Source organism: Somniosus microcephalus, chromosome 10, assembly GCF_052327205.1.
Source record: "Somniosus microcephalus isolate GS21.2 chromosome 10, FLI_Smic_1.0, whole genome shotgun sequence".
Taxonomy (NCBI): domain Eukaryota; kingdom Metazoa; phylum Chordata; class Chondrichthyes; order Squaliformes; family Somniosidae; genus Somniosus; species Somniosus microcephalus.
In genome coordinates, this window is record NC_140996.1 from 10,534,794 (window position 1) to 10,557,432 (window position 22,639).

The 22,639-nt window shown below is 48.5% G+C and overlaps 1 protein-coding gene across 1 annotated transcript in view; it reads left to right on the forward strand.

Annotated features, from left to right (window-relative positions):
* Nucleotides 1-6,516: 6,516 nt before the first annotated feature.
* LOC147111438 (serine/threonine-protein kinase 24) overlaps nt 6,517-22,639 on the forward strand; it is a 75,071-nt gene continuing 58,948 nt past the window's right edge. The window contains exons 1-3 of the mRNA XM_085998431.1: nt 6,517-6,633; nt 7,417-7,644; nt 21,250-21,480. Of these exons, the coding sequence (XP_085854557.1) occupies nt 7,603-7,644; nt 21,250-21,480 (273 nt within the window). The 5' untranslated portion in view covers nt 6,517-6,633; nt 7,417-7,602. The remainder of the gene's footprint in view (nt 6,634-7,416; nt 7,645-21,249; nt 21,481-22,639) is intronic.

Consider the following 22,639-nt stretch of genomic DNA (forward strand, 5'->3'; position numbering starts at 1 on the left):
CACGAATCACTGAAAGTTAACATGCAGGTACAGCAAGCAATTAGGAAAGCAAATGGTATGTTGGTCTTTATTACAAGAGGATTTGAGTATAAGAGTAAAGACATCTTACTGCAATTATATAGGGCCCTGGTGAGACCACACCTGGAGTATTGTGTACAGTTTTGGTCTCCTTACCAAAGGAAGGATATACTTGTCATAGAGGGAGTGCAACGAAGGTTCACCAGACTGATTCCTGGGATGGGGGCGTTGTCCTATGAGGAGAGATTGAGTAGACTAGGCCTGTATTCTCTAGAGTTTAGAAGAATGAGAGGTGATCTCATTGAAACATATAAAATTCTTACAGGGCTTGACAGAATAGATGCAGGGAGGATGTTTCCCCTGGCTGGGGAGTCTAGAACCAGGGGTCACAGTCTCAGAATAAGGGGTCGGCCATTTAGGACTGAGATGAGGAGAAATTTCTTCACTCAGAGGGTGGTGCATCTTTGGAATTTTCTACCCGAGGCTGTGGAGGCTCAGTCATTGAATATATTTAAGTATATACAGGTGTTTTAATGTTTAAATAATTGAATTTTTAAAAAAAAATATTCATTTAAACTCTTACGCTGGTAAAAGCAGGCCATACTCCTGCATTGAGCAGGCGTAAGAATTCGCCGGGCAGTAGTTGGGCAAATAGCCCGACTCGCCGCCGGCGGAGGCCCTTTTCCCGGGGATGGCTACGAGCCGCCAAGAAGATTCTTGACAGATCGCAGGTTCCAGGTTTCTGCGCATGTGCTTCGCGCGCGGATACTCGGAACCTGCGCGGCCCTTTACGGGCACGTACACACCACGTAGGCACCGCAAATTCAGCCCCCTTTATCTCAGATACATTCCGGTTGAAATAGCGACATTAATTGTCCCTTTTTGTTTACTTTTCCTGATTTTTGTTTTTTGAGTGGGAACTTGCAATCAAATTGTAATTTCGGTTCATATTTGAGTTTAGTTTCCCCAATAGACAAGATTCAGATCTTTTGTAGAGCGCCTGCTGAATAGTGACTCATAATGGTAGCGTTTCTATTACACATGGGAAGCAAAATACAGTAAACTCTGGTTTAAACGGCACCTAATCAACCGGAATTCTTTAATAACCGGCAAAATAGATAGCCGGTAATCTTGCCGAATCCATCCATTTTTCATTTTTCCGAGTCCAAGTTTCCCGCGGTGGCTGAGTTAGTCACTGGTTTTTAATTTTTTTGTGTTAAAAATTGCCTACCTCTCTGTTACCCGGAATTTTTAAGCAACCGGCACCATCCCGGTCCCGTCGGTGCTGGATACGAAGGAGTTTACTGCAGTCGGTCGGGACACCTATCCAATTTATCCAGTTGAGAAAGCAGTTCAAAAAGCATACGGGATCCTGGGAGTACAAAAAAACAAGGAAGTTATCCTAAACCTTTTATGAAACACTGGTCAGGCCCCAGCTGGAGTTATATGTGTCCAATTCTGGGCATCACACTTTAGGAAGGATGTCAAGCCAAGTGCCCTGGGGTCCCGCGCAGCTGGTGAACCAGCTTTCAAATTGAAAAACAAAAACACGCATGCGCGGACTTTTGAATGGGCTGCGCAGCCTGATAAAGGTGTCGTGCGGCCCCCCAAAAAATTACAGGGAACATGGACATCATGGCCTTAGAGAGGGTACAGAGGAAACTTAGCAGAATGGTAAGAAAGAAAGACTTGCATTTCTATAGCGCCCTTCACGACCACCGGACGTACCAAAGCGCTTTACAGCCAATGAAGTACTTTTTGGAGTGTAGTCACTGTTGTAATGTGGGAAACGCGGCAGCCAATTTGCGCACATCAATGTGATAATGACCAGATAAACTTTTTTTTTGTTATGTTGATTGAGGGATAAATATTGGCCCAGGACACCAGGGAGAACTGCCCTGCTCTTCTTCGAAATAGTGCCACGGGATCTTTTACGCCCACCCGAGAGAGCAGACGGGGCCTCGGTTTAACGACTCATCTGAAAGACGGCACCTCCGACAGTGCAGCACTCCCTCAGGACTGCGCTGGAGTGTCAGCCTAGATTGTTATGTGCTCAAGTCCCTGGAGTGGGATGAGGGACTTCAGTTATGTGGAGAGACTGGAGAAGCTGGGGTTGTTCTCCTTAAGAACATAAGAAATAGGAGCAGGAGTAGGCCAATCGGCCCCTCGAGCCTGCTCCGCCATTCAATAAGATCATGGCTGATCTGATCCTAACCGCCAATCCACTATCACAGAACCATCTCCTGAATCTAACAGAATTAGACACACGAAATAGGAGCAGGATCAGGCTACACGGCCCCTGGGCCCGCTCCGCTACCCACAGGGCCATGACCGATCCGAACCTAGACTCATGTCCAAATTCCTGCCCGCTCCCCGTAACCCTTAATTCCCTTTACTTCTAGGAAACTGTCTATTTCTGTTTTAAATTTATGTAATGATGTAGCTTCTACAGCTTTTTGGGGCAGCATATTCCATGGACCTATGAGTGAAGTAGTTCCTCCTCATCTCAGTTTTGAAAGAGCAGCCCCTTATTCTAAGACTATGCCCCCTAGTTCTAGTTTCACCCATCATCGGGAACATCTTCCCCGCATCCACCCGATCCAACCCCTTCACAATCTTATATGTTTCAATAAGATCGCCTCTCATTCTTCTGAACTCCAATGAGTAGAGTCCCAATCTACTCAACCTCTCCTCATATGTCCATCCCCTCATCCCCGGGATTAACCGAGTGAACCTTCTTTGTACTGACTCGAGAGCAAGTATGTCTTTTCTTAAGTATGGACACCAAAACTGTACGCAGTATTCCAGGTGCGGTCTCACCAATACCTTGTACAACTGAAGCAATACATCCCTATTTTTATATTCTATCCCCCTAGCAATGAAAGCCAACATTCCATTGGCCTTCTTAATCACTTGCTGCACCTGCATACTAACCTTTTGAGTTTCATGCACCAGGACCCCCAGATCCCTTTGTACTTCAGTACTTTCCAGTTTCTCCTTGGAGCAGAGAAGGTTCAGGGGAGATTTAATAGAGGTGTTCAAAATCATGAAGGGTTTTGATAGAATAAATAGGGAGACACTGTTTCCATGGCAGGAGGGTCGGTAACCAGAGGACACAGATTTAAGATCATTGACAAACGAACCAGAGGGGAGATGAGGAGAATTTGTTTTACGCAGCGAGTTGTTGTGATCTGGAATGCGCTGCCTGAAAGGGCGGTGGAAGCAGATTCAATAGTAACTTTCAAAAGGAAATTGGATAAATACTTAAAGGGGATAAATTTGCAGGGCTCTGGGGAAAGAGCAGGGAGGAGTGGGACTAATTGGATCGCTCTTTCAAAGAGCCGGCACAGGCACGATGGGCCGAATGGCCTCCTTCTGTACTGTATCGTTCTGTGATTCTCTATGTTCTGATGTGCCTCTTGCCAGCCTACAGAACACATTGTCCCACCAGTGTTATTGCCACGGATTTATTTTGGAAGATTTTTAGTTATGTAACATAAAGCCCTCATTCTGAATGATCCAGGGAGTGCTGCACTGTCGGAGGTGCCGTCTTTCAGACGAGACGTTAAACCGAGGCCCCCGTCTGCTCTCTCAGGTGGATGTAAAGGATCCCACGGCTCTATTTCGAAGAAGAGCAGGAGAGTTCTCCCCGGTGTCCTGGGCCAATATTTATCCCTTAATCAACATCACGAAAAACAGATGATCTGGTCATGATCACGTTGCTGTTCGTGAGAGCTTGCTGTGCGCAAATTGGCTGTCGCGTTTCCTACATTACAACAGTGACCACACTTCAAAAGTACTTCATTGGCTGTAAAGCGCTTTGGGACATCCTGAGGTTGTGAAAGGCGCTATATAAATGCAGGTTCTTCTTCACAGTATAACGCCAATGCTGTTGTTTTCGGTTTCAGCTGCAAGACTTGGGTCATCTCAGATCTCGAGCTCTCAATCCCAGGGGCCAGTGCGCAATCCACTGCGGAACACCCGTGAACACAAACACATCTTCACTGTACGTGGTCGGGAGCTTTAGATACTCGTGCCTCTGGTCTGAATCAGGGGGGGAAACCAATTAAGCCCAGCCTATCAACAGGGTTTGAGCAGAGCTGGCAATGTAAGGGCAATTGTAGGACTAGTTATGATCAGCAAGGCTCAGTGACACGGTTTGGAGATCCAGTTGGAGCTCTGTTTGTTCAAAGACTGGTGTACAACAAAATAGTTCCTATTTTAAACCCAAGTTGTTACTGCTAATGAGTCCCACTTTTCCAGAGTGAATAAAACGTACTCTTATTGCTAGACTACCCGAGACTAGGATGTTCAGTAACTGTATGGAGATAAATTACATATTCTACACAGCTATGGGAGCTATTTAAGGAGCAGCATAGAGCCGTGGAAATTATTCACGTACAATATATAGATGGAGTGTTGGGGCCGTAATAAAACATTAAAGATGGGACAATTCTCTGAGGCAGGAAATGAATAAAATGAAGAAGATGTTGTTGTTCCTCTTTTGGTAGCACCAATCAAAAAATAGACAAATAAGCTGTAACTAATAGAACTTTAAATAAATGTTAACAAATCAAATCATAATTTGCTTATTCAAATCAATTATGCACTCCAGTCCCCGCGGCGCCCACCGGTCGCGGAAGTCCTCGAGCGTGCCGGCGGAAAGATGTTGTTGTTTCGTATGATGGGAAAAGGTCAAAAGAAGACATTTAAAGAGGAGCTGAGGTTGTTAACAAGCTAATTTAAGCTGTCATTAGCTAGTGTGGCAGCAGCTGTTGGTAATGGTTCTGGTGTTGGCATTTACGCCTCCTCTAGATCAATCCTTTGTTTCTTGTCCCATTACCACCCCCTTTCACCTTCATTCCTTTTGTCCTTTAATCTCTCCTGCCTTCCACCCTATCACAGACCATCCCTTTTGTCTTGCATCCCCTCCCCCTGCACTTGCTTAAAATCTGTTAAATCTCTAACATCTTTCAGTTCTGATGAAAGGTCATCGACCTGAAACGTTAACTCTGTTTCTCTCTCCACAGATGCTGCCTGACCTGCCGAGTGACGGGGCCTCGGTTTAACCTCCCTCAGTACCACCCCTCCGACAGTGCGGCGCTCCCTCAGTACCGCCCCTCCGACAGTGCGGCGCTCCCTCAGCGCTGCCCCTCCGACAGTGCAGCACTCCCTCAGCGCTGTCCCTCCGACAATGCGGCGCTCCCTCAGCGCTGTCCCTCCGACAGTGCGGCACTCCCTCAGCGCTGCCCCTCCGACAGTGCGGCACTCCCTCAGCGCCGCCCCTCCGACAGTGTGGCGTTCCCTCAGCGCCGCCCCTCCGACAGTGCGGCGCTCCCTCAGCGCCGCCCCTCCGACAGTGCGGCGCTCCCTCAGCGCTGTCCCTCCGACAGTGCGGGCTCCCTCAGTGCTGCCCCTCCGACGGTGAGGCGCTCCCTCAGTACTGTCCCTCCGACGGTGCGGCGCTCCCTCAGTACTGCCCCTCTGACGGTGAGGCGCTCCCTCAGTACTGCCCCTCCGACGGTGCAGCGCTCCCTCAGTGCTGCCCCTCCGACGGTGCGGCGCTCCCTCAGTACTGCCCCTCCGACGCTCCCTCAGTGCTGCCCCTCCGACGGTGCGGCGCTCCCTCAGTACTGCCCCTCCGACGCTCCCTCAGTACTGCCCCTCTGACGGTGCGGCGCTCCCTTCACCATAATCGGGAAGCCCCACCCCCTTGCATGCCACAGCGCCCCCTCACGGCCGGCGGCCCTCCCTACACCATGCCCTGGAAGCCCCGCCCCCTGTCAGCCACAGCACCCCCTGGCGGCCCTCTCTGCGCCGTGCGCCCAACCTCCAGCGCGATGACGTCGATGCGCACGTCCCGCCCCATCGGTATTATCGCCAGCGACACCGCCCTCTGGCGGCCGGCGGACCTCCCTGTCCCCACCACCTGCTTGGAAACGCCCCAGCCCGTTGACTTGGTAGTGGCTCCGCTGTCGACAGCGGCTTCTGGCGGTTCTCAATGTGTGTAAAAAAAAGCAAAACACTGCGGATGTTAGAAATCAGAAATAACAGAAAGAAAAATACTGTAAACGCTCAGCAGGCCAGGGCAGCATCTGTGGAGAGAGAGAGAGGCAGAGCTAACGTTTCAGGTCGGTGACCGTTGGTCAGAAACTGGCTCAACGTCCCTTGAAGAGGCTCCTGCGTGGTGACGTTTGACGTTACCATTAAGTCCCGCCCCCGCAGCCTGGCTCCGCCCACAGCGGCCTCTGGCGGCCGGCGCTTCTCAACGCTCGGCGCTCCCAGGGCAAGACAGGAGCGAGGTGACGTTGCGGTTAAGCCACGCCCCCCGGTCCTCGGACACGCCCCTCACCGCCCTCCACCGACATCGCCCTCTCCGGGCTGGAGGTTCTTGACGTACGGCCGGTCATGCGCGGTGACGTTGCGGTTAAGCCACGCCTCCCCCTGGCCCCGCCCCCCCGGCCCTCCGCCTATAGCGCCCTCTCCGGCGGGCGGACGCCTCTCGCTGTGCGGCAGCGGCGCGGCCCCCGGCTGAGAAGATGGTGGCGGCCGAGTGAGGCGAGCGGCTGCCGCGCTCCGCTCCCGGTCACTCCGGGCCCTTCGTTCCGCCTTCAGGTGCGCGGCCCAATTTTCACCTCGTGCTCAACAGGGAGCGCGGTGCGGGAGCTCGGGGCGGGGGTGAGGGGACGAGAGAGAGGCCGCGGGGAAACAGGCCGCGCCCCACCCCAACCCACCCCACCCGGAAACACGCAATGGCCCCGGTGGGGACTGAGGCTGGGGGGCTTGGCTGTGGAGGGGGCCGGGGGAATGGGCTGTGGGGGGTGCCTGGGGCTGGGGGGGCGCCTGGGGCTGGGGGGGCTAGGACTGGGGACCTGGAGTTTGGCTGTGGGGGGGACCTGGAGCTTGGCTGTGGGGGGGGGCCTGGGGCTGGGGGGGCTAGGACTGGGGACCTGGCGCTTGGCTGTGGGGGGGACCTGGCGCTTGGCTGTGGGGGGGACCTGGAGCTTGGCTGTGGGGGGGGCCTGGAGCTTGGCTGTGGGGGGTGCCTGGGGCTGGGGGGCTAGGACTGGGGACCTGGGGCTTGGCTGTGGGGAGGACCTGGAGCTTGGCTGGGGGGTGGGTGCCTGTGGGGCTGGGCTGGGGTGGGTGCCTGTGGGGCTGGGCTGGGGGGGGTGCCTGGGGGAATGGGCTGTGGGGGGTGGCTGGGGTGGGTGCCTGTTTGGGGGGGGGGGGGGGCGCCGCCCTGGACTGGAACTGGGGGTGGGGCCGCCCTGGACTGGAACTGGGGGTGGGCCGCCCTGGACTGGAACTGGGGGTGGGCCTGGGACAGGCTGTGACAGCTCAGGGTGGGCTGTGCTGGGACCGGGTTATACTGATGCTTCTTTCCTTGTGTTGCAGGCTTGGTCGGTCAGTGTGTCCCCCCAAGCGGGGAGGAGCTGTCGTGGTTGATTCAGGTCTACACTTCGCTCTTGATTCCAGGTCTTTGACGGGTTGGTGTCCCTCAGGCCCCAGCTTCTCTCTCAGCCCCAGGAGCCGCTTCACTCACTCGTGAGCAGAGGAGGAATAACCGGCGGTGGTGGTGCCATGGCTCACTCTCCGGTGCAGGCCGCTCTGCCCGGGATACAGGTGAGAGATGGTGTGGGGTGGCAACACTGGGGAGAGGGGCAGCATCCTGGGCTGGTGACCAGGTCTTCGTGTTTGTAGCCGGGACCCGATGATCTGGTGGTCTTCAGTTGCAGCTAATTTCTCCTGGGCAGGGGACACAGTCTTGGAAGCTGTTGCCCTGTGGGTCCAGGAACACGGTGCTGGACCGGAAAATACCTGAGCGCTGGCTTTTGGAGGGGTTTTATTTGGGGTTAAAACAAACAACAACTTTTTATATAGCGCCTTTAACATAGTAAAACGTCCCACGTGCTTCACAGAAGAGTTATCAAACAGAATTTGAAACTGAGCCACATAAGGAGATATTACGGCAGGTGAGAGGTAGGTTTTAAGGAGCCTTTTAAAGGAAAGAGGGGCGAGGCCATGGAGAGATGAGAATTTTAAAACACCGTCAGTGCTAGATTGTTAGATTTAATCGCACTCCTTAAACTGTCCAATCCTTAATTAAATTGGCAAGTATGTGATTCTTTTACATTATAAGCAAAGAGTTAAAATATGGAAACATAAGAAGTAGGAGCTGGAGTAGGCCATACGGCCCCTCGGGCCTGCTCCGCCATTCAATAGGATCATGGCTGATCCGAACCTAGACTCCCGTCCACTTCCCTTCCCTCTCCCCGTAACCCCTAATTCCCTTATCTGCTAGGAAACTGTCTATCTCCGTTTTAAATTTATTTAATGTTGCAGCTTCCACAGCTCTCTGGGGCAGCAAATTCCATAGATTTACTACCCTCTGAGTGAAGAAGTTTCTCCTCATCTCAGTTTTGAAAGGGCAGCCCCTTATTCTAAGATTATGTCCCCTAGTTCTAGTCTCACCCATCAGTGGAAACATCCTCACTGCACCCACCCGATCAAGTCCCCTCACAGTCTTATATGTTTCGATAAGATCGCCTCTCATTCTTCTGAACTCCAATGAGTAGAGGCCCAACCTACTCAACCTTCCCTCATACGTCAACCCCCTCATCTCCAGAATCAACCGAGTGAACCTTCTCTGAACCACCTCGAGAGCAAGTATATCTTTTCTTAAATATGGAAACCAAAACTGCACGCAGTATTCCAGGTGTGGCCTCACCAATACCCTGTATAACTGCAGCAAGACTTCCCTGTTTTTATACTCCATCCCCCTTGCAATAAAAGCCAAGATTCCATTGACCTTCCTGATCACCTGCTGTACCTGAATACTAACTTTTTGCGTTTCATGCACCAGGAACCCCAGATCCCTTTGTACTGTAGCACTTTGCAGTTTCTCTCCATTTAGATAATAACTTGCTCTTTGATTTTTTCTGCCAAAGTGCATAACCTCACACTTTCCAACATTATATTCCATCTGCCAAATTTCTGCCCACTCACTTAGCCTGTCTGTCTTTTTGCAGGTTTTTTATGTCCTCACTCACTGCTTTCCCTCCCATCTTTGTATCGTCGGCAAACTTGGATATGTTGCACTCGGTCCCTTCCTCCAAATCGTTAATATAGATTGTAAAGAGTTGGGGTCCCAGCACTGACCCCTGCGGAACACCACTAGTTACTGATTGCCAGCCCGAGAATGAACCATTTATCCCAACTCTTTGTTTTCTGTTAGATAGCCAATCTTCCACCCATGCCAGTATATTACCCCCAATCCTGTGATTTCTTATCTTGATCAGTAATCTTTTGTGTGGAATGTTATATTTCAGATATTTCATTCAGGTCTGCAGGAAACCTAAATTTAGACACACACACCCTCATTCTTGTGTGTCTATCTATATCATCCCTGACTTTGTTACTTGACTATTCTGACGCTCTGCTGGTCGACCTCCCACTTTCTGGTTGGTAACCAGAGGAGACAGATTTAAGGTAATTGGCAAAAGAACCAGAGGGGAGATTAATATTTTTTACGCAGCGAGTTGTTGTGATCTGGAACGCGCCGCCTGAAAGGGCGGTGGAAGCAGATTCAATAGTAACTTTCAAAAGGGAATTGGATAAATAATTGAAAAGGAAAACTTTGCAGGGCTCTGGGGAAAGAGATGGGGGAGTGGGGCTAATTAGATAGTTCTTCAAAGAGCTGGCACGATGGGCCGAATGGCCGCCTCCTGTGCTGTGTGGTTCTATGATGGTAGCTACACGTGAGTTATATGCCACTGAGGAATGCTGTATTCTCACTACATAAGTAGCTATCCAGTGTTGCAAGTTCTATGGCCGGTAATTTGTGGTCAGTGGTGGAGCAAAGGCGTTTGCTGCCAGCCCTGAAGTAAGCTTCCCACAAAGATCTCTCAGTCTCTGGTGAGAAGTTCGACTTTTCTGACGTGCAGTTGAAATCAGCGGAAATTAATGGGGAATCCCTAACGCAAGCTGCTGTGATGTCAACAAGCTGTCTAAGCAGCCAATCACAATGCAGAATTCACATAGACCGAGAACCAGGAAGTGAAGAAGCTCCTTTGATTCTAACCTTTTAAAAACAAGGAAATCAACTTGCATTTATATAGCACCATTAACATAGTAAAACGTCCCAAGGTGCTTCTCAGGAGTGTTATCAAACAAAATTTGACACCGAGCTACATATGATGACAGGTTTTAAGGTGCGTCTTAAAGGAGGAGAGAGAGGCGGAGAGGTGCAGGGAGTGAATTCCAGAGCGTAGGGCCCAGATAGCTGAAGGCACTGCCGGCGATGGAGGGGCGAAGTAAATCGGTGATGTGCAAGAGGCCAGAGATCTCGGAGGGTTGTACGGCAAGCCTAAAAATTGGCCCGGAATTTGCGGTCAGTGGCGAAGAGAAAGCGTTTGCCACTCGCCCCGAAGTAAACTTCGCACAAAGATCTCCCCATCTCTGTCTCGAGAATTTTGAGTTTTCCAACGTGTAATTCAAATCAATGAAGTATAATGGGAGCCCCATAGCGCGAACTGCTGCGACATCAACAAGCTGTCTAAACAGCCAATCAAAACGCAGAGTTCTTACAGACAGCGAACCAGGAAGTGGGTAAGCTCTTAAAAGTCTAACTTTTAAAAAATGTTAGAGAGAGCAAAACAAAGATTGGGGCTCTCAACGGGGAAAAGGCAAACCTGAAATAAAGATGAACAAACTTTAAAAAAAAAACAACTTTTCAAAGTTTCTTAAATTTATCCATTTCAATAAAAATTAAAATTGGCATTCCACAAAATTAAAATGAGTGTTTCAGGGCCATAATGTTTGCTTAGCAGTCAATACACTGTTAAAGCCCCTAAATCTAAAAGTGTCTAACTTTTAATGGGGTATTTAACAGTGATATTACCGCAGAAAAGCCCAAGTTTTTGTCAGTTTGTCTGATTGCCGGGGGTGGGGGGGCACAGTGCAGCGGATCAGTGAATGACTGACCCGCAACTTCAGGAATTCCATGTTTAGATGCGCATGCGCTGCATCCTGAAGTTGCGGTCAGTTTCAAAGGGGTAACAACAGCTGTTATTACCCACCGCAAATTCTGGGCCTACAAACAAAGTGTGTGAAAAGGAGCATTTTTGTCTCCATCTTGTGGCTGTTATTCACAGAGCGGTTTCAGTTTCCCGTACTGTGACACTGTGCTTGACATCTCAAAATACTCAGTTTGAAGTGATGCGACTTAGATGATGTGCCATTTGGCAAACTCTTGGAACTGGCGGAAGCGCGCAGATTGCTGTTTGTAATTTCCCTTGCACGCTGTTCTGTCAGTTTCTGTGCTAAGTTAATTGATGAAGTGCTCCATTGGAAATAATAGCTAAGCTGCAGATTATTTACTTTTACAAGCAGCATTTCCCGAACAGTTTGGTAAATGGTGTTTGTATGGTGCGGTAGCGAAGCTGCAGAGCAGGGACTCGTCGTGCAGATGTATTGGGCGGCACTGGTTGGTTTCCAGCCCTCTCTGACATACCTGCAAAAATCCAGTTTGGGAAAAACTGCAGATTCAAAATTAGGTTGACAGACAGCTTGCTTATTCAACAACAAGAACAACGACTTGCATTTATATAGCGTCTTTAACCTGGCACCACGCCAGCGTAGATTCATGTGACCTGGTGGCGATATTACTGCACTCTATAAACTTTGACTTTATGCGGCCAAAGGACATTAATGTTTTGACGGCGAGGTATTGAATCTTCCTCTCCGATTGTTAATTATACCCTTGGCTGCAGATGAATTCAAGCGTGGAATTCCAAACATCTTCCTTTTTTTTAGCCAGTTTATAAAACGCCTTTAACTATAAGCTGTTCCCCAGTGATTCAGTTATTAATACTTGGCATGCTAAGAGCAGTTAGCTGGAAAGTCCAAAGGGTTGTATCCCCTGGAATTTAGAAGGTCAACTGGTGATTTGATGGAAGTTTTCAAGATATTAAGGGGAACAGATGGGGTAGATAGAGAAACTATTTCTGCTGGTTGGGGTCTCTAGGACTGCAGGGGCATAGTCTAAAAATTAGAGCCAGACCTTTCAGGAGTGAAATTAGGAAACACTTCTACACACAAAGGGTGGTGGAAGTTTGGAACTCTCTTCCGCAAACAGCAACTGATGCTCGATCAATTGTTAATTTTAAATCTGAGATTGATAGCTTTCTGTTGACCAAAGGTATTGAGGGATATGCGCCAAAGGCGGGTACATGGAGTTAGGTCGCAGATCAGCCACGATCTCATTGAATGGCGGAACAGGCTCGAGGGGCTGAATGGCCTCCTCCTGTTCCTATAAACAACAAAAGACAGAAGATTTTAAAAGTACAAATTAAGTTGCTGCTTGCTTTGTATTTAATAGCACTTAATAAGAAGTATTTAATGAATCTGGCATTCTTCGCTTTATTGCTACAAGCCGACAAAATGGTGGCAACTGAAACTAGACTGTCGGTGTGAAGGGATTGGAGATGGAGCTGATGGTGGAATTGAGGGACTGAAAGCAGGAGTCCCAGCAGAGATTGCAAGTTGAATTTTCAGCATCAGAGCCTTGCTGAATGGACAGAGAGGCAGAGTTTTAACCTCGAGATTTGTAAGTTGGCTTGACACCAATGGTGTCTCGCATGACATTTCTTTGAGAAGCTAGTTATGCAGCTTCAAGGATTCCGCTGTTTTTATATGGCCACTGGTAATATCAAACTCGATATCCTCCTATTTATAATAACAGCGCCCCTTCTGGAAATGATTTCATTTCCTACTTCGAGAGGAACATTCCAATGGCGGCAAGAGTAAATCGTAGAATGATACAGCACAGGAGGAGGCCATTTGGCCCGTCGTGCCTGTGCCGGTTCTTTGAAAGAGCTCTCCAATTAGTCCCACTCCCCCGCTCTTTCCCCAGAGCCTGGCAAATTGCTCCCCTTCAAGTATTGATCTAATTCCCCTTTGAAAGCTACTGTTGAATCTGCGTCCACCACCCTTTCAGGCAGCGCATTCCAGATCGCAACAACTCGCTGCGTAAAAAACAAAAATCTCATCTCCCCTCTGGTTCTTTTGCCAATTATCTTAAATCTGTGTCCTCTGGTTACCGACCCTCCTGCCACTGGAAACAGTTTCTCTCTATCTACACTATCCGAACCCTTCAGGATTTTGAACACCTTTGTCAAATTTCACCTTAACCTTCTCTGCTCTAAGGAGAACAATCCCAGCTTCTCCAGTCTCTCCACATCACTGAAGTCCCTCATCCCTGGTTACCATTCTAGTAAATCTCCTCTGCACCCTCTCCATGGCCTTGACATCCTTAGATGATAAAATTCATAGACTTTTCACGTCATCATGCAAGATGTTATGTGGACCACTGGTAGTCACACCAGAACTAAAATCGGCGTTTACATACAAACACTTGGGTGGAGGGGCCCAAAAGAAAATCAGTTGTTCCAGTTTCAGGCTTTCTTTTTAGTCTGACTAATCCTGCATGTGTCAGCAACAAGAACTTGTATTTACACAGCGCCTTTAACTTAGTAAAACATCACAAGGCACTGCACATTGTTAGCAAAAGATTTTTGACACCGAGGTATTAGGGCAGATGACCAAAAGCTTGGTTGAAGAGGTAGGTGCTAAGGAATGTCTTAAAGGAGGAAAGAGAGGTTTAAGGAGGGAGTTCCTGAGCTTAGGGCCCAGGCAGCTGAAGGCACGCCTGCCAATTGTGGAGCGATTAAAATCGGGGATGTTCACAAGGCCAGAATAGGCGGAGCGCAGAGGTCTCGGGTGGGGGCAGTCGTGGGGCTGGAGGAGATTACAGAGATAGGGAGGGGCGAGGCCATGGAGGGATTTGAAAACAAGGATGAGAATTTTGAAGTCGCGGCGTTGCCTAACTGGGAGCCAGTGTAGGTCAGCGAGCACAGGGGAGATGGGTGAACGGGACTTGGTGCGAGTTAGAACACGGGCAGCCGGGTTTTGGATCACCTGAAGTTTACGGTGAGTGTCCCTTGTAAATGTTGTCTGGTGGAAGATTCATTAGCTGTTGGAAAGAGGGTTCATGTTGCAATATTTTAGTTGTGATTGTAGCTTTAAGATTAAATAGTGTATTGCAATTCGAGTAGACCAGCTTTGCAGCTGGACTGGAAGAGTAGATCCTTTGAATATTGGATATCCTCTCCAGTTCAACATTTAACCACTTGCATTTTAAATATGGAACACAGTGGCGCATTTTCCAGTCTAGGTATTCGCTCAGCAAACAATTACATCCTTTAGAGCTTTTGCAGAACAGTGCGACAGCCTCAACACTAAATTACGGTGAAACTTCAAAAAGTAGACAGACCGTTTACAGATTAGAGCTGTGTCCCCTTGAAGTGCAGTCCCTTGCCAGAGCAGACAGCGAAAGTTATTTTTAAAACATTTCAGCTTGACGCCTACTTGATTTATACACATTGCGCGTAACATCTTCGTATCCGTGGTTACCATGGAGAGCACCTCAGTAACGGTGCCAGCACTTTCTCAGCAATTGACTACTGAACAAACCCTCCCTGTTGCAGATACAAGAGCAGTGAGCTCCAGACAGCAACTGGTCGTTATGTTGTGAAGTTCGCAAATATCATCGCAATGAACAGAAAGTGATGCATTTATAGTCTGGTGCAGTGTGCGAGTGTGTACCTATATATATATATATATATATATATATATATATATATATAATACTAGCTGGGGAGCCCCGCGTTGCGAGGGCAATTTTGGGGCGTTTGGTCTCCCTGCCCCTGTGTGTCCCCCCTCTCCATGTCATGTCCTCTCCCTGTCCTATCCCTCCCTCCCATCTCTCCCTCCCCTCTCTCCCTCCCCTCCCCTCCCCTCCCCTCTCTCCCTCCCCTCCCCTCCCCTCTCTCCCTCCCCTCCCCTCCCCTCCCCTCTCTCCCTCCCCTCCCCTCCCCTCCCTCCCCTCCCCTCTCTCCCTCCCTCCCCTCCCCTCTCTCCCTCCCTCCCCTCCCCTCTCTCCCTCCCCTGTCTCCCTCTCTCCCCACTCCCCTCTCTCCGGCCCCTCCCCCTGCCTAGCGAGCCCCGCGTTGCGAGGGCAATTTTGGGGCGTTTGGTCTCCCTGCCCCTGTGTGTCCCCCCTCTCCCTGTCATGTCCTCTCCCTGTCCTATCCCTCCCTCCCCTCTCTCCCTCCCCTCCCCTCTCTCCCTCCCCTCCCCTCTCTCCCTCCCTTCTCTCCCCTCCCCTGTCTCCCCCACTCCCCTCTGTCCCTCTCTCCGGCCCCTCCCCCTGCCTAGCGCTTGTGGTCCGGTGCCGTTGCTGAGGTCCCCCGCGTATCGCGCGGCTGATGGACGGCCGCTGCGTGCGGGCGGGCGGGCGGCGCATGCGCGGTCAGTGCGGGCGGCCCGCGGGAGCCGGCAAGGCCGTTAGCGAGCGGGAAACTTCGGGCGGCGCGCCCGCGCTCCGCCCGCGACACCTGAGAGGGGGAAGTAGAGAGAGACAGAGAGGGAAGAGGAGAGAGGGAAGAGGAGAAGGAGAGAGAGGGAAGAGGAGAAGGAGAGAGAGAGAGAGGGAAGAAAGAGAGAGAGAGAGAAATTTTTTCAGCTTCAGGCCCCGAGTCCCCCCCTGCGCGAGGGTGAGGAGGAGGAGGGGGGGGGGGTTGGTAAACACAATATAAAACTCAAATAAATTGTTAATTAATTGCCTAACACATAATTGAAATATTTATCTTAGTTCCCTAACACACAGAAAGTGTGGGGGGAAAAAATCGTGGAAAATCAAGATGGCGGCCACTCACCTCGGTTCAGAAGGATAAGGCCCACCCACACATGGTCGACCGGTCAGGTCACCGAAGCGTAGGATTGGTCAATCGTCGAGTCACTCGACACTCAACTGTAGGAAGACCTCGACGTCACACGGTCGCTAATGAGATGCTAATGAGCGGAACGCTGAACGTTTTTGGGATACCGCGGGCGGGATTTTTGTCCGGCCGAAACGTAAATACGCCTATGACCGGTCCGGAATCGCAAGCTTTCTTTTGAGGCGACGCACGCGTCAGTACGCTCTAACTTCCAAACGTATAGAGACCAGGCGGACAGACAGACAGACAGACAGAAGAGCTGCTTTATATATATATAGAAGATATATATATAAATATAAAATTACTTGAGCGCGTAATCACCAATTGCTGCATTGCTTTTTGCCGTGCAGATGGGGCATAGATTTAAAGTAATTGGTAGAAGGATTAAAGGGGAGTTGAGAACTTTTTTCATCCAGAGGGCGGTGGGGGTCTGGAACTCACTGCCTGAAACCCTCCTCGCATTTAAAAAGTACTTGGATATGCTCTTGAAGTGCTGTAACCTGCAAGGCTACGGACCGAGAGCTGGAAAGTGGGATTAGGCTGGGAAGCTCTTTTTTGATCGGCGCAGACACGACGGGCCGAATGGCCTCCTTCTGTGCCGTAAACGTCTACGATTTACACCAAATTGCTATCCGCATACAAAACCCAAAATGTTTGGACATCTTTGAGTTTATGATGCGAATAGAATTCTTCGCTAAGATTATTCTGCCAGCTATAGAGTGCCTACTGACACACAACACGAGGAGTGAAGATAATGATTAGATTGCTGTTAAGCAAAGCTGATCAATAGCAATTCTGATAATACTCAATGGTGCATAAAATAGGATTGTCATGAATCTTACCATTAGAACTGACTCATGAGATGACACTGGGCGGCCTGCTGGTGGCGCCGTCCAGGGAAAGTATAAAGACTCGGGCGTGGGCCCAGCTTGCCCAGGATGTTCCTGTAACCAGGAACTAGTGATGTAACTAGAATCTCCTGGTTGTGAAACAGTTGATTAAAGCCTTGTTTTATACTCACACCAAGTGCTTAGTGCAGGAAACTTTGTGTTATCCGGAGGCGAACCGTCCGGCAAGCTCGAGCCACGGGCAAAAATCAGGAGCCGTTTTTTATTCTTTTCTTTGCTTTTTTTGAACAGTCAAGCTCTGCAACGTCTGTAGCTAAGCAACAGCTTCAGCTAGAGACGCTTGCCGACTGTTTAGAGGCTGTTGCTAAACAACAGGGTTTGTTAGTTTCAACATTAGCTCTGGAGTGTCCGGCAGTTTTGAGGGAACGGCCGCAGCTCGGTCCCGTCGGTGCCGGATAGAACAAAGTTTCCTGTAGTTTTCTTATGTTAAGGATTAAAAATAGAATCTTCTACCGTCCTATGTCGCCAGTACTATGTGTAGCGGGAAGAAGATTGCAGTCCATTGACTGAGTAAAGGTTAAGCATGGTAAATATACGATAGTCAATAATAAATCCAATAGGGGATTCAGGAGAAACTTCTTTACCCGGAGAGCGGCGAGAATGTGGAACTCGCTACCACAGGGAGTGGTTGAGGCGAATAGCAGAGATACATTTAAGGGGAAGCTCGATAAACACATGAGGGAGACAGGAAGAGAAGGATATGCTAATGGGGTGAGATGAAGTAGGGTGGGAGGAGGCTCGAGTGGAGCATAAACACCGGCACGGAGCAGTTTGTATGATTGGCCTGTTTCTGTGCTGTACATCCTATCTCCATTCCCTCTGAAAGCTTGCTGGAGTATATTTTCACAGGGATTTGAGCATTACTCACCCATGAATCTTCACAGAGTGTTCACAGGACAGGTGATGATGAGAAAACTCACAGCTGAGCCTGATGCTGTCCTCTGCCACATCCACCCCTCTAGCATGGTATGGGATCATGGGCTTTATTGGTATCAGTATGTTGTTAGAAAAATCCTACTTTGAAGCCGAGCTTTAATATGGTCCCAGCACAATCACCATAGCTCAAAATACAACCCAGATGAAGGACAGAATGGATAATTGTATTGCCGGGTGTTTTACAGTTCAGGTGAACACATGAAAATTCCGCATCCACTGTTCCACTTTACTGTAGTCTGAGTGACAACACTGCTTCCAGTGTAATGAACCATCTGCTAAAATTCTGCCCTTCAAGCAATGTCAGCACTTGCTGATCGGCCAGTATTTGTGCAGTTTGATATTAACTCTGCTATTTTGTGCGTCGGTCTTACATAGCATTCGTAGCATCACACGGTGAAAGCCTTCTCTCATTCAAAAACATTGATGGTATAATTTTTTAAAAATTGAGATGCGTCGCTATTGCATGTCGATTATGTGACTGCGAGTGAGGCACAGAATTATGCAACTGGGAAGGAGCTGGAGTTTCAGCAGACGGGTGTTGTCAGGAGATTCTGCCTCCTCACCAAAGCAAAATACAACAACAACAACTTGCATTTATATAGTGCCTTTAATGTAGTAAATCATCCCACGGTGCTTCACAGGAGCGTGATCAAACAAAATTTGACACCGAGGAGATATTAGGACAGGTGACCAAAAGTTTGGTCAAAGAGGCAGGTTTTATGGAGCGTCTTAAAGGAGGAGAGAGAGGTGGCGAGGTGGAGAGGTTCAGGGAGCGAATTCCAGTGTTTAGGGCCCAGGCAGCTGAAGGCACGGCCGCCAATGGTGGAGTGATGAAATTCGGGGATGTGCAAAAGGCCAGAATTGGAGCAGCGCAGCGCTCTCGGATGGCTGTGGGGCTGGAGGAGGTTATAGAGATGGGGAGAGGCGAGGCCATGGAGGGATTTGAACTCGAGGATGAGAATTTTTAAATCGGGGCGTTGCCAGCCCGGGAGCCAATGTAGGTCAGCGAGCACAGGGGTGACGGATGAACGGAACTTGGTGCGAGTTAGAACCTGGGCAGTAGAGTTTTGGGTGAGCGCAAGTTTACGGATTTTGGAAAGTGGGAGGCTGGCCAGGGGCGCGTAGAGGGGAAGAGATAGCTGTTCTGGAACGAAAATGTATTGATCAGGACTACTGGCGCATTACCTGAAATACCCACCTCCTTCTGAACTCTGACTGTATAGCCTTGCAGCATTATTAGCATTCATTTCATTTAGCTATTCCATTACAAAGATATACTAATAACCATAGAATCATAGAATGGTTACAGCACAGAAGGCGGCCATTCGGCCCGTGCCGGCTCTCTGCACGAGCACTTCAGCTAGTCCCACTCCCCCACCCTTTCCATGTAGCCCTGTGAATTTCTTTCCTTCGGGTACTTCTCCGATTCCTTTTTGAAAGCCGTCTTCCTCCACCACCCTCTCGGGCAGTGCATTCCAGATCCTAACCACTCGCTGCGTAAAAAAGGTTTTTCCTCGTGTCGCCTTTGGTTCTTGTGCCAATCACCTTAAACCAGATTCCACATTCTGAATACAGTCCATTTTAAGAGTCGGGCTTATAACCGCCGGCAAAGTATACGAGAAGATTCTTGTCCTTGTGTTAGGGAATGTGCTCATAGTACAGGCTTCTTTCCTTTTGTATGTTTTGTGAATACAAGAAGTATGGTTCTTTGTCTTCAAGAGTAAATGCTATCCTTGTATGGCATTCTAAAATTATTTATAGTATCTATAGCTATACAAAGCCCTGGTTAGACCACACCTGGAGCACTGTGAGCAGTTCTAGGCACCACACCTTAGGAAGGATATATTGGCCTTGGAAGGAGTGCAGCGTAGGTTTACCAGAATGATACCCGGACTTCAAGGGTTAAGTTACGAGGCGAGATTACACAAATTAGAGTTGTATTCACTAGAATTTAGAAGGTTAAGGGGTGATTTGATCGAAGTTTTCAAGATATTAAGGGGTAGATAGAGAGGAACTATTTCCGCTGGTTGGGGATTCTAGGACTAGGGGCTAGAGTCTAAAAATTGGAGCCAGGCCTTTCAGGAGTGAAGTTAGGAAACGTTTCTACACACACAGGGTTGGAACTCCCTTCCCAAATGGCGATTGATGCTAGATCAATTGTTAATTTTAAACCTGAGATTGATAGCTTTTTGTTAACCAAAGGTATTAAGGGGTATGGGCCAAAGGCGGGTATATGGAGTTAGGTCGCAGATCAGCCATGATCTCATCGAATGGCGAACAGGCTCAAGGGGCTGAATGGTGGTCTCCCGTTCTTATGGTCAAATTTAAGGATTTGACAACAGGGTAGATTTTAACGTTCACTATCGGGCGAAATTCTATTGGTAGAATATTGATCATGCATTACATATCCTGCCAGATTGTGGAACACACTCTCCCAAAAAGCAATAGATGCGAGCTCAATTATTAACTTTAAATCTGAGATTGATAGATTTTTGCTAGACAAGGGTTTAAAAGGATATGGTGTTGAGGCAGGTGGGTGGAGTCAAGATACAGATCAGCCATGATCTCATTGAATGGCGAACAGGCTCGAGGGGCTGAATAGCCTACTCCTGTTCCTATTTTCCCATGTATGAAATTCCTTATTCGGGTATGCACTCTGTCTAAACAAAATTTGTTTTTCAATTATCCTTAATCTGCAGTGATTTAAGTGATCTTAAATTTTTTATCTTGTAATATTAACCTATTCTGGAAAAATAAATACCCAACTCTGCCAATAGCTTATATATTGATAAAAGGCGAGAGAGGCTGATGTACATTACTATCTTCATTAACAGATATGTTGGGCAGAATAGGCCTGATTTCAGACCTGTATTTCTATGTCCAATTACGACATAGTATCAGCCATGGCCCAGTGGGTATCACTCTCGCCTCTGAGACAGAAGATCGTGTGTTCAAGTCCCACTCTAGAGACTCGAGCACAAAAGGCTGACACTCCCAGTGCAGTGCTGAGGGAGTGCTGCAATGTCGGAGGTGTCGTTCGGATGAGACGTTAAGGCGAGGCCCCACCTGACCTCACAGGTAAAAGAGCCCAGGGCACTATTTGAAGGAGAGCGGGGAAGTTCTCCCGGGTCTTGACAAAGGGTCTTCGACCTGAAACATTGACTCTGTTTCTCTTTCCGCGGATGTTGCCTGGCCTGCTGAGTTTTTCCAGCATTTTCTGTTATTTCGGATTTCCAGCATCTGCAGTATTTTGCTATAGTTCTCCCGGGTGTCCTGGGGCCAACATTTATCCCTCAACCAACATCACTAAAAACAGATGATCTGGTCATGATCACATTGCTGTTTGTGGGAGTTTGCTGTGCGCAAATTGGCTGCTGCGTTTCCTACATTACAACAGCGACTTCACTTCATAAAGTACTTCGTTGGCTGTAAAGTGATTTGGAACATCCTGAGGTGGTGAAAGGCGCTATAGGAATGCAAGTTCTTTCTTTACGAAGTTTACCACATTGCAGTTCTCACATTTTTTTCCCTTTTTTTTTCCTTAGAGTTTAAAAGCAGATCCAGAAGAACTATTTACAAAACTGGAGAAGATTGGCAAGGGCTCTTTTGGTGAAGTTTTTAAAGGAATAGACAAGCGGACTCAGAAAGTTGTGGCCATAAAAAATATTGATCTTGAAGAAGCTGAAGATGAAATTGAAGATATTCAGCAGGAAATAACTGTCCTGAGTCAGTGTGATAGTCCGTATGTTACAAAATACTATGGATCCTATCTGAAGGTGAGGCTCACCATGTTGCATATTTTTGGAGATGGGATATGGTTTCTTTCAGATAGAATAAAACTACGGTGGCGAGACCTTGGTAAAGCATTGTATTAAGTAGTATCAAATATTTGTTGTGTTTTTAATTATGAATTCTGAGATGAACTGAGCACGCCTTGATTTTTTGCAGTTTTAATTCACCTAAACACTGTTGAGATCGGTGTTTAGTTGTCCTGGTGAATGGTGGTATCGCTAATAGGATTCTACCAAGATTGATTTGCGAATTAAAATTATTTGGGGTAAGGGAGCTGGGAAAAGGGCAGCAGTCTGAATTCCCAGCTAGACTATCGCTCTCTTTTGAGGGTGGACTGTACGGATTGCAGCTGCTTCTTCGCACCCACGTACTGCCTGGTCAAACTTCACAGGCTGTCCATGGGCCAAGTGAGATTGGATCATTACATGCTCTTTATTCCAGTTGCTTTGGGGGAGACGGGAAGAGTTGAATTAGAAGAATGATGAAGCAACTCCTACCAGAGAAAAAAAAAACCCTTCCAACTGGATTGAGGGTACACGACAAAGGAAAGAAAAAGCTCTTAATTCGTCGGTTAGATTTTGGATTGTACTACGCGTGACACACGAGCTCTTTGTTACACTCCTTTTGGTAGTCAAAGTTAGGGCGACCAATTTATGGTTAATGAATAAGTTGTAGTGTAAAAACACACTTAATCAGACTCTGCCTGCTCGCTAGTTACATCACAGAATCCAGCTCTCTGATCCACAAGGTTGGACACACCTGATTTCAAGTTCTGGGTGCTACACTATGCACCTCAAGTCCTTTTTTTTTGGACTTCGACTTGCATTTATATAGCGCCTTTCACGACCACTGGACGTCTCAAAGTGCTTTACAGCCAATGAAGTACTTTTGGAAGTGCAGTCACTCTTGTAACCTGGGAAACGCGGCAGCCAATTTGCGCACAGCAAGCTCCCACAAACAGCAATGTGATAATGACCAGGTAATCTGTTTTTGTGATGTTAATTGAAGGATAAATATTGGCCAGGACACCGGGGCGAACTCCCCTGCTCTTCTTTGAAATAGTGCCACGGGATCTTTTATGTCCACCTGAGAGAGCAGACGGGACCTCGGTTTAACTTCTCATCCGAAAGACGGCACCTCTGA